Consider the following 13123-nt stretch of genomic DNA (forward strand, 5'->3'; position numbering starts at 1 on the left):
TCTATGTCCAATTTTGGATATTTCCCTTCACTTCCTGTACCATAGCCAAACAGGAAGTGAGAGGAAATCCTTGCAAATTAAGGGAAACCCTTGGGGGCCCCCAGAACTAGTGTCCCCATCAAAAGAGTGCCCTCTAGTTATACGTGAAGGACAGAAGATTACATTTCCTGTGATAACATTGCTGATGGTGATTCTATGCATGCTGTTATTATTTGTAGAAAACGGTTCCAATAACAGAAAAATTACTGAATCTACTGTTACAGGTTATATATTGTTATTTTTAAGTCTATGCTGTTGGGTAGAAAAAGGAAGGGACTCTGTGCCCTCAGTTGTAGAACCAGGTTGCAATATAAGAGAATAAGAGAAGATAGCCAGTCCAAAAGAAGGAGAATAAGCTTGCCCAGGATAAGCCCAGGTTTGCCAATCGATCATGATCTACCTGCTGATTACAGACAGATAATGGGTAGATCATGTTTGCGTCCCTTCCTTGTTGAACCTCAGCCTAAAGTGTTTCTCCTCCACCTGCAGAGCAGTACAGGGAAGCAATGAGCTCAGGCATGCCTTGACATAATCCTGAGCTTATCCAAGCTCTCCCACCAGGAAGCTGCCAAATCCAACAGCCAATCTCAGGCAGTGAAGGCATTCCCCGTTCTTCAGTGTGTCACTTGCATACACACAGTTGCGCATAATGCCTCTGCCCCCTATGATTTTCTATCAGCTTTGACAGCTTTCAGGTGGGATAGCTCAAGTGAATTTGGACTCTTGTTCGAACCCATCTGAGCTCATCCCCTCCATTTACTGTGCTGATACCCAAATAAGATGTTTGGGGGTGACATTATGTAAGATGGAAGAGAGAGGGTAATCGGCAGGGTTCAGCCTGCAAGAATGGGTAGATCTGTCACAGCAGGTTCCCTGTGCTGCTCTGCGTGAAGAAACTGTTTACTTACCATATGCTACTGCCCCCTGTACTGTTCCCCCCTGACCGCTTAGGTAGTTTACCCTCCTGACCAATCGGTATCATCTTCTCCTGACCCCCTGTACCACACCTTTTGGTTCCCCCTGTACCGTGCTCTCCTGTTCTCCCAGTATCATGCACTCTTGACCCCACCTACACCATGTCCAACCCTTCTTTACTGCGCCCTCCTGACCTCCCTGTACTGTGCCTTCCAGACTTCCCTGTCGTGGGCTTTCCTGACCCCGTGTCCTTTGCCCTGCCCCTGTCCTGCAATATTCTGCACTCTCCGTACGCAAATAGCATAAAGCTGTAGCCCTCCTTTGGTGTGTAGGAGAGGCTGTGAGAAATGGCCTTCCCGAACAGGATATTGCATTAATTTTGTGGGTAAACAAGAGAACCAGAATCTTATAAGAAGAGATTAATAATAGTACATACTTCCAATGTACAAACATATATGATCAACAAAGGGCCTGGTACGAGTCCTGATGAAATTATGCACATAAACTACGGTATATCTACAGTAGTTATTAATAGAAATACCTCCAAATGAATGTTGCAGCAAAATCAAACTGCAGGGACACTGGGAATGATGCGGCATCTGCTTTGTGTCAAAAACCTGAAGACAGAATCTGCATGGAGAGAGCTTCCAACTGTTGCTCAACCAGGCTGGTAAGCAGCTTCTCACCTGCTTAAGCTGTGGGGTGGCACTGGAATTCAGAGTCAGCCTATCCACTCTGCACTTTAGTCTCTCCCTAATAGTTTCTAATCTGATATGCAACTGGAGCTCTAAACTAATGATCCCAAAGTGGCAGTCGGAAGCCTAACCTGGCTCTAGCCTATGCTGGTTATGGAGCCCTAAGCTAAAACTAGCTATAGAATCCCAGACAGGACAGGATTAACTAAAATAACAGGAGATGCAAATAAACTATATTGCATTAAAAAGGTTCACCTACCAGTATACTGGAGAGAGCCCGCTATGAATACAATAGCACAGACCTGGTTATCTGGCACTGTGCATATGAAAAAATAACAAGGGTAGAGGATATATGTTGCCTGTCATGTGGATTTAGATATACACTCAGCTGCTGCAGTTAAACTATTAGCTCATAGCAATACATCTGTAATAGTATCTTCTGGCTTGAGCTTTAACAGCATTGACAGAACATGTGGCTGAGCCTTTCTCTCTCTCTCTCCATTTCCCTCTTCTGGGGTTTCAAAGCCAACAACCCAGGGACAGTAAGTGCATACATAATATATTTAGAGGCAGACAGTAGAGAGTAGCAGATACCTACAATAGCAATACCAACAATAGTTATATTTGACCACCCAATGTAAGCGTACTTAAGAAATCTCCTTTAATGTTGTGAGTGCTGCCTGTCTACTGCCCATCTCTTTCCCCAACTTCCTGGATTAAATGCATGCTTTGCAAATTCTCCTCTACTGTTTTCATTCAATTTTTAAGGACTACATATCCCATACATCTGCAAGCAATGGTTCCTGTACTGATTCTGTTTCCTGAAACTCTTCCTCTCAGTTCAGTCTCAGTTCCAAGTTCCGAAGGCAAGCTTCGTGAATTCTGTGACACAGCAGTGCCTTCTCACAGAGGCATACTAAATACCTGTAACAGGATTCAAGAAAGTAATGTATGACGATCTTCACAAAGTTTAAAAATGTCAAGATCATTCAAACAAGCTGTTTTTGTGTGGCCTGTTCAAAATGTCTGGAGCCACAACTGAGGCCCGCTATTATTTTTCAGTTGACTACCACTGTATGAATAATCAGCTGGGACAAGTAATAAAGTGGGGGATGGGCATAATCTTTACCTAGGACAAACTAGAAACCAACATTACAGAATTGGGGAATTAAATAAATAGCCTGCTTTTCTTTTAAACTTAGAGCCTTAAGATATCCACTTCTTCAATGAAAAATATTTATCTTTTAAATAAATTGTCTGAAATGTATCTTCTAAAGAAATTGCACAAAAATGTTGCATCCATAATTTCAATTTATGATGGAAAAAAAGGAAAGCTTCTCATTACTTTTGATACTCTATATGTTATAATATTTTTCATAACCACATGACATATGCTAACAGCATATACATTGTAACGCTGAGATAAAAGGAGAGGTGTGCGTAGTTCAGACTCAATAAAATAACACATTCCTGCATGTACTTCCACACACATTTGACACTAATAGGAAAAGAGATAACACTGTATAGTTGTTGAAAATGTAGAGTATTTTAATATGTTTTGTGCTATATAAAGATAAGGTAGCAAGTATTTATACTAACACTGTTTGTCTTGAAACGTAGTGCAGAGCAGTCATGTGATTTACTGGTCCTCTGATACAATTAAAGGATGCCTTTTGGTCCTTTTCCTCTTGCTCTGGCCTCTCTCCCAAATTAGCCTTTTTCCCATGAAAGAATCACTATAATTGTGAAGAGGCTGTCCAATGTTAAGATTCATAATAGATAGCCCTATCCATAGGAATGACTAAAAGCTGTTTCAGACATATTGGGAAAAATAAGACCCAAGCTCCATGGGGCCACACAGCCCAGATCTTCTAAGAGGAAATATACCACTTTGGGTTGCTTGGAACATTTCCTGTAAAATGTACAGTAAGCCCCATATTTTGGCTTTCTAAGTTTCCCAATTTGTGAGTGAAGCTGTCTATCACTTTTAAGTACAAGTAGGTAAAATTGGGAGACAGGAAAAGGAAAACAAAGTCTGATTTATAAAAAAAAAAAACAGATATTTTCTTATAATTTCAGATTCCCTTATCTCTGGATATACTAATTAAATTTTCTCTTAAGGTAATCTTTCCTTGTGCATTTTTTTCTGAAGGTAACCACCTATTTTTAAGCTCCACGGCATGGTGCAAACCCTCAAAGCTAACACCAGGTGCATAGAGAAAGGACCCTGTCCCTGATCCCCCAGGGCACAAGACTCCTGACAAAAACTGGGGTACTTGTGGTCCAACTAGCAAAAACCAGGCAGACCCAATTTTGTGGGGGACCTGTCAAGGCAAGGCCTGCCTAAGTACTGGGTGGGGCTTCCCTGAAAGGAGACCCCACGGGAGGGGGAGAACCTGACCAAAGGCCATGTGTCCTCCCTCCCAAGACTTTCAGGGCAAGTCTGAGGACCTGTACCGTACAAATTTGAGGGGAGTTATGGTGCAAAGTACTGTGCAAAAAGTGCAAAAATAAAAAGGTTAAGTGCTTTGGGTGCCAAAGTACAAGACAATGGCTAGCCTTCTGGCCAGTATAAAAATACCTCTACTCCCAGGCAATAGACCCTTCTCTACCAGAAAGGCATTTGTACTTAGGAAAGACATTTCAGTTAACTGGGGTCAAGCCTGGTAAACCAGGCTAGATGCAACATTGAAGGAAAAGAGCCTTCACACCATACCCACCTTATTACATCAGGAATTACTAACCAGGGAACTAGCGTTTTTTCTCCCTGAAAACTGATAAAAACACTTGATCCTAACCAAAAGGCCAAGAAGCAATAAATATTACGTTATCACATGTTTTGAAATTAATGTGTTTATGACAGGCTTACTTTAATCCGAGTTATTTACAGTGTTCTTCAACCATATCATAGGGCTCCTCAAACAATAGGTGTTTCTACTTTCTAGATTTTAAATCTTTCTATGCAATGTAATCATAAAATAACAATGCAGCAAATATTGAAAAAGTGAAAGTTACAAAATAAAAATACATGGGAATGATTTATTAAAAATGATTACAATTTAGATTAGTGAAGAAAAAATTGCAAATGCTTTAAAAATCCAATACTGTACAATTAAAAATCTTGTTTTTATTTTGTAATTACATTTGCACATGAATAGGTATTTAGACTGAACATAACTTTTCCAAATTCACCTACGCTGTATTAAAAAATCATCCCTTCAATAACACGTAAATGTAAAGAACGGGGGAACTCAAACTTTCTAACAAAGATTTAGTTCCTGTGATTAGTGAAAGGAATAATGCCCCACTTTTAAATTCAATGGAAGGAAAAATGCCTCATCATTGGTATTGGTGAGAGTAATAGTGCCCCATCATTGGTATCAGTGGGAGAAATAGTTAAAGGCACATGAAAGGCTGCAGTTTGGAGATCACTTGTAAAGGGCAAATACATTATGTACAACAAACTAAGAAATAGTTTGCAATTTTAAATAAAGGTTACTTTGCATAGCAGTAATTAGCTTACATACAAAATTGACATTTTTTGAAGACAGTCTCTTACCTGTATCCTTGAGTCCAGGTGTTTTTGTAGCAAAAAGTACAATAAGGACTATCGCTATTATTGTAACCAAAATGAACAGAACAATTAGGGATATTTCCAGAGAACTAAATTTTCGTTTCTTCCCCATCTGAAACAATAAAAAAGGTGTAAAAGATTCAGTTCCTTTTTCAATCGCAGAGATTGAATAGTTGTTTGCAAAGTTGTATTAGCCATTATACCTGTTAATATATTACACATTTAACACATATCTGGATAATTAATGAGTAATTGAAGGGCACTGGCCTGTCTCTTCATTCCAATGTACAATCAAGGTAATCCTCTATAGGCTCTTAAAACACTTTTTTTTTGTAGTAGAAGATGCCAGTGGTGTTAAATATAAGATTTATGTAAATTAACAATGAAAATACGCATGCTTAAGGTTTTATTTTTTTAGCTTCACTGTTAGCAATATAAATTAAATCCATAAATATAGTTTACTTTACTTCTCCTCTTGCAACTATTACTAACAATAATTTAACAACAATAAATATAGTTACAGAAATAAAATAATTACATTTCCAAGAATACCATCCTAAATACCTACCAGCTATTTATTTGCAATCCATATACGATTAAGTGAGTAGTGGATGCCATAGACACAGCCAAGGCATTTGAGCCAAAGTGAGCAAAACTTCCTCTGGTAGACCTGCAAAGGTTTGGGTTAGCCCTAAATTTTCTAGATGGCTGTGAGTCCTATCTTTGGATAGGAGGCTTGCATTAGTTTCAACAGTTGGACCTCAGACCTTTTTTTTTTTTTATCTAGAGGTACACGCCAGAACTTTAAACTCAGTTCCCTGCTGTTTGCCCTGGAGGGTAAACCATAGGTCACTATTCTGCATAATCTCTCATATATACAAGACCTGAGTTGGGGGGGGGGGGGCAATTTGCACCTATGCCAGATCAGATCAGTGCTCCTTAATACACTTGGAAGTGCCTAAATTTGATCACTTGATTGATTATCCAGATTTGTAAGGAATCAATTTAATTCACAAATTTTACCATTTGATCTTGCTCAGACTTAAGGCCCGTACACACGATAAGAAATTCGGAAGGGAAATTTTGTCCGACGACCGATCTGACGATTTTTGGATTGTTAGTATGGTGCTTTCCACAACCGACTCCGACTTTTCGGCTGACAATATCCTGATGTTCAAGCATTAAAATGTTTGTCCTCCGTCAACACACATCTGATTTTCATCTCATTAGTACAGATTTCGACTGGGAAAAATCTTAAGAGCAAGACTAGGCATACTCAGAGATAAAGGAACACATAGAAAGCAATCCAACACATGACATCACTTCTGAAGTAGAATTCTGTCGGACGACAAAATTTGTGTGCAGTCTAGAGCACATTCCAACTAACAGACACCGATCTGGACAAAAGACGGACGACCGGTCGGCGTAGATTCCTAGCATGTGTACGAGGCTTTACTCAAGAGCAGGCCCACTTACCAGTGATTTGAACTAATAATATTAATAACTTGGGGATAATAATCTTAAAGGACGTTACAGACTACCTACCCCTTAATATTCATCAAATCTAAAATGCAAGTATGGTGGAAACAACCCCTGGGTCAAGCAAATCTAATAAGAAAGATTCTCCTGCCTAAAATGTTTTTACATCCTTTGACACTCACTGTTATACATATCCCTTAAATATTTTAAAATCATGGAATCTGACTATCTTTATAAGTTTAATGTTCGGATATGATTGTCATGTGCGCCTGACAGAAATTGTAAATATGAATGGATCACCCCATCTAGAGTTATTTGCTAATCCTGTTTACATGTAAGTGGTATACTGTTTGATGTTGTTTACTATGTACCTTGTACTTTGAAAAACCCAATAAAAATGTATTTAAAAAAAAAAAAGAAATCATGGAATCACTGTCAAACCATTTATGTGGGGCAAGAAGAGGCATAAGGTAACCTGATTAATGCTCAAACGACCTTTGGATTTTGCAGTCCTGTACATTATATTACATAACTTTCCAACTATCTTTCATTCCCCGCACAATGATAAGTGAACTGGTGAATCTTTCCAGAATATAGGAAGTGGAGAAGTAACCAGATGGCTTGCACTTAGGCCGGCCATACATGGTTTGAATCTTCAGCAGAAGATTGGAACCATTAATGAGCAAGCTGAATTTAATGAACAAGCTGAATGTACCAAGTTGATCAATTGAAAAAAATACAAATAAATGTTGCTGTGCCTGTTCCTTTACATGTGCATAGTGATTATAACCTCTCGCCATAAAAATGAAAGTAAAAATAAACCATCCAAATCTTCCTTGGTGTTCCAATAGGTATGCTAATGGTAAAGAATAATAATAAAATTAAAAACATATTTGTTTTATATGAACAAATGTGCTATGCAATATATATATATATATATAGTGATCCATTTATCACTTCCAAACCAAACGTGTACAAAATAGTGAAGATGCTGATATGCAACTCTCCAAATGTCCTTCATTAATCCAAATATGTGATACAGTTCATAATGCACTTAAATAATCCACACTATTGTACCGTTTCTAAAAAGGTATTCAGTGACTCCCACCACCGTTCAAAATTGCGCTCACCTCCACATTTTACCTGTCATAACTAATTTAAAACACACTTTCCCCACTCTAGGCACGCATGTACTCCTCCTTCTCCAATGCAATCCTAGATGTCCTGGGTTGCTTTACATAATCAGGTGTATGGCCCTTTAAATCTGCCGTCCTGCCACTGCATATAAACTCATGCGACAGAATGCATCCTCATAGTGTAGTAAATTGTGTAAAGCATTTATTACAATTTTCAGCTCTTACATTAAGGTTTAAAATCAACAGCTGGTATTGACAGTAGGGCTCAGAGGCACCCATGTCACTTCCAGTTTCGAGGGGTCACCTTTAGGGTGGAGCCAGGTGATGCTGCCAAAACTGGAAGCCTCCTGGAATGATTTTGATTATCGGAAGCGGCCGCTAGTGATAGTCACTGTCTTCTTCAGGAGAAGACAGTGGCCTGGAAGGAGGGATTCCCCTGTCAATGCGGTTTAGGCTTATGGGGGAATCGTGCAAATTTATTTTCTGCAACCCGTGGCTGAAGGAAAGAAATTCGCACCATCTATGGCACACTATAGAGACTGTGGTGGTACTTTCCCTAGACCTTTGACAATAAACTGCTTTAGCCCAAAATCAATTAAAGTGGTAGGAAAGTTTTTTTTTTTTTTTTTTAAGTTGTACCTACAGGTAAGCCTATAATAAGGTTTACCTTTAGGTACAGGGAATATCTCCTAGACTTGTGGAGTTTAGGAGATATTCACACTGCATGTAGATGGTGACCTCACCGGTGCATGGGCTCTGAAGGTCTGACATACCATGCCAGACCTTCAGAGGCTCCGTGTCACAGCCAAGACCACAGCCCCGGCTACCATTACAGTCCACGAACCCGGGAGGAAGACGAGACGGGAAGATGGAAGCCCTGACAGTGGTGACTGTGTCCCGCCAGAGGGCTTCGTTCTAAGGTAAGTATTTAATAATGTGCTAGTATGTGATGCATACTAGCACATTATGCAATTGCCTTGCAAGGGATTTTTATTTCAAATTCTGTGGATTACTACCACTTTAAGCACTAACATGGATACCCTTTCAGATATCCCTATCTATGAGGCACAGTTGCGTTCACCCCTCTCTAAAGTTTATAATAAAGGCTCCTTGTTTTGCGTTTACCACAAAAGATGATTTGGGAGTCAGATGCTGATCCTCTTGATAATGATAATTCAGATGAGGCCTTTTCAGACCTTGGGTTGATAATCCTTTAGGCCTTAAATAAGATTATTCAACAATATGTTCTTCAAGGAGACTACTTAAACTTGTACTTACAGCAAAATATAAGCCACACCATAGCCTGTCCTAAGTTCTAAGTGTCAACAGGCCCCAGCAGACACTTTATTGTAAGTCTAATATGGATTCCTGGAAGCAGTTTGCAAACGTTTTGCATTATCATATGGGCCCCCCAGTAGGGCTGCACCCCAAATGTTGCCTACTTGGAATACTTGACAACTTTTGACTTGATTGCTATACTAAGATCTTCCTCTATAACACGTTTTACATAACTAATAGCTAGGACCTAGAAACAGGCCCATTCTCATACAGTAGCTCTCTGGTTGAAAACTATCAATGACATCCTACATCTCAAGAAGGTGACATGAACACAAATGATACCCTACCTCTTAGGAAGGGGACATGAACACAAATGATACCCTACCTCTTAGGAAGGGGAAATGAACACAAATGATACCCTGTTACAAATGATGGGATTTGGGGCAGGTGGCTCTCCTCTCCTCCTGGTCAGCTACTTCAGGAACTGTATTGAAGTGTATTATGTTTTTGTGGGGTTTTTTTGTCACACATTCAATTATCTATGCACCACTTGATATGTTATGTGACCTTTCCATATGCGAGGATGTTGACGCATGCAGATGCAGTGGCTGGAAGTTCTGTACAACCGTGTGAGAAGAGGACTGTTTGCTGCGAGTGAGAGGGGCTGCTGGCTATTTGCTGCAGGCAGGAAAATGCTGTGTTAACTGCGTGTATTATTGGAGGTCAGGACTACTCTCTACTGCCTTCGGTTTCGTGTCCTTTTCTGCCACTTGCTTTGACACTGACTGCCTCAGTTTGTGCCCTGTGTGTCCTGCTAGGAGCTTTGCTAGAGATTCAGCACTTTGGGAAGTGTGCTGGGACTTCTATCAATGCCATGACAGCTGCTCCAGTGCTGACAGGAAAACAAAAAAGGTAGTGGAGGAAGAGCAAGCAAAAAGCTTCCTGTGACCATGCTAGGGCTGCTGCAGCTGTTTCAACTAGGGCGGCTTTTGATGCAGCTGAAGTTTTGGCAGAGGAACAAGCTAAACAGTGGAGGAGCAGCACACTAAAACGTCCCCTGGAGAGCTCATGTTTAGCTGAGTGTGCTGGGGCTGATGCTAAATAGAGATGTGCTTGAGCATGTTCGGGATCTCACCTGCCCGATCCCACCAGGAAGCTTACACTGCACACAGTTAATCAGAGGCAGTCAGACATTTCCAGATCTGTGCAGCTGCGAATTTGGAAATGTCTCACTGCCTCTGATTAGCCGTGTGCAGTGTCAGCTTCCTGGCGTGATCGGGCAGGTGGGATCCCAAACACACTCAAGCCTATTCCTGCTGCTAAAGCATTCAAAAGAACTATTGGGGGTGCTGCTGTTTTTCTTGGGAGACAACAGAGGAAACTGAGGTATAGGAAACAGAAACAGGTCAAGAGAGCAGGTATAAGATTAAGACTGGAAGCTCGCCCGTATAGACCTGTGTTGACAAGTCTTCTCCTTAGTAATTGCCAATCTCTTTAAAACAAGATGGATAAAACTCAGGCTAAGGTTTACTACACACAAATTAAATAGCTGTGTGAAGGTCCTTACAGGGACTTGGCTGGATGGTTACATATCTGATGAGGCCATTGAGCTGGCAGGTTGCTCTATCGAGCGGATAGGACTGCAGACTCTGGAAAGATTAAAGGAGGTGGTCTGTGTATATATGTTAACAATAAATGGAGCACAACTGTCAATAATGTCGGGACATAGTGTTCACCTGATTTGGAATATCTTATAATAAAATGTAGACCTTTTTTTATACCAAGAAAAATTTACTAATGTTATAATTGTGGCTGTGTACATGCCTCCACAGGCTAATTCTAAGCTGGCTCTGGAAAAATGATATGATGCCATTAACACTTTTTTATATGAGGTATATACAAATGTTTCCAGTGCATATTTAGAGTTTTTTGTTGCCGCATATTGGTCTATCAGATCACACCTCTTTAATGATGATTCCATGTTATAAGCCTATTGTTTGCAGAATAAAACCAGATATTAAAACTATACAAGTTTGGAGCAAGGAGTCAAATTCACTCTTTGCTTTGAATCAACAGATTGGAATGTATTTGCACAGGATGCAGGCTTAGAGGAATATGCTTCATCTGTTCTAGCTTATATTTGCTTTTGTATGGAGATGTTCCTGGTTACAAAAACTATTAAGGTATTCCCAAATCAAAAGCCATGGTTGGATGGTAAAGTGAGGGCTCAGCTTAGAGCAAGCTCGGAATGAATTAAAGAAAGGCATCAGGGAGGCTGGGCGTAGATAGATTCAGCCCATTGAATTTTATTTTGGAAATCCTAATTCTTGTAGCATGTGGAAGGGGATTAAAGCAATGGTAGATTTTAAATCCAGCAATACACAGGCTTGTAAAGTGCTCCCTGACACCTTAAACCAATTTTTTGCTGGCTTTGAGGATCAAAATCTGAGATTTGAAACCCATAGTAAAAAAATAGCGGAGGACGACCATTTATTGGTATTAAAAACACTCGAGGTCAGGTCAAATTTCAGGAAGATTGACATCAGAAAGGCAGCAGGACCAGACGGGGTGTCAGGCTGAATACTGAGGGTATTTGCAGACCAGTTAGCAGGTGTTAGTACTGATATATTTAATCTGTCATTGAAGAAGGCTGCAGTACCTTCTTGTTTTAAATCTACTACTATTGTTCCAATACCTAAAAAATCAGCAGTAACATGCCTAAATTATTATTGTCCAGTTGCCCTAACTCCTATAATCATGAAATGTTTTGAGAGGGTTGTATTATCACACCTTAAGACCCCGTTCACACTGGGGTGACTTGTCAGGCGACCTGGTCGCCTGACAAGTCGCCTGCCATAGAGAAGCTGTGGACCTGTTCTAATAGGAGCGACACAAGTCGCTCCGACTTAGAAAAAGGGTCCAGAGCTTCTTTGGGGCGACCTGGAGCGACCTGCATTGACTTCAATGTTATGAAGTCCGTGCCGGCCGCTCCGAGGTCGTGGTGCGAGCTGCGGGCCGTGACCTGTGAGGTCGCCCCGGCAAGTCGGATCGCCCCAGTGTGAACGGGGTTAAGCAAGCATTCTTGTTGATCTGGATAAATGATACATTATACTTATATCAGTATAAGTAAACAGATCAACAGATGATGCAATTTCTATTGCATCGTATACTGCCTTGTCACATCTTGTGCACTCAAACACATATTTTAGGATGTTAGTCATTGATTTTAGCTGAGCATTTAACACAGTAAACCCTGACAAATTAGTGAAAAAGTTAAAAGCTTTGGGCCTATGTCCATTGCTGTGCTCATGGATTATGGATTTCCTAACAAACAGGCCATAAATCGTGAGAATGGAAGATCAGGTATCTAATACTATTATTTTGAATACAGGGGTACCACAGGGATGTGTGTTAAGTCCAGCCCTGTTTACATTGTTTACGCACTCCCATACATGCATCTAACACTATAGTGAAATTTGCTGAGGAAACCACTTCAGTGGGACTCCTACAAGATAATGATGAGACAGCTTAAGGACAGGAAATTCAACATTTGGTTAAGGGTGTAAAGAAAATGATTTAATACTCAAAACTGCAAAAACTAAAGAAATAGTGGATTATGGGAGATCAAGAAAGATCAATTATTGCCTGGTATATACAATATAGGTGGCGAGGAGGTGGAAAGGGTGGACTCCGTTAAATTTTTGGGAGTGCATATTACAAGGGAGTTGTCATGGTCTCAAAATACTTTTTTTCTAGCGAAAAAAGCGCAGCAGAGACTGTTTTTCCTTCAGAGACGTAACCAGGCTGGATTGCCCTTAAGGCTTCTGGTGAATTTCTATCATTGTACCATTAAGAGTATGGGCCTATAGTCTGGTATACCAGCTGCAGATCAGAGGATAAGAAGTGCTTGTCTCGTGTGGTGAAAACAGCCTAGAGGATCATTGATACAAAGCTACCGAATTTGGACACAGCATATGCCAGCCAATTAAAATAGCTATTAGTAGTAG

General features: G+C 40.3%; 1 protein-coding gene across 1 annotated transcript in view; it reads right to left on the reverse strand.

Annotated features, from left to right (window-relative positions):
* The window catches only part of SI (sucrase-isomaltase), a 331665-nt gene extending 326321 nt beyond the window's left edge, over positions 1 to 5344 (reverse strand). The window contains exon 1 of the mRNA XM_082249620.1: positions 5209 to 5344. Within this exon, the coding sequence (XP_082105746.1) occupies positions 5209 to 5335 (127 nt within the window). The 5' untranslated portion in view covers positions 5336 to 5344. The remainder of the gene's footprint in view (positions 1 to 5208) is intronic.
* Positions 5345 to 13123: the final 7779 nt, after the last annotated feature.

The sequence above is a fragment of the Pelophylax lessonae genome (assembly GCF_965119305.1).
Source record: "Pelophylax lessonae genome assembly, chromosome: 3".
Lineage (NCBI taxonomy): Eukaryota > Metazoa > Chordata > Amphibia > Anura > Ranidae > Pelophylax > Pelophylax lessonae.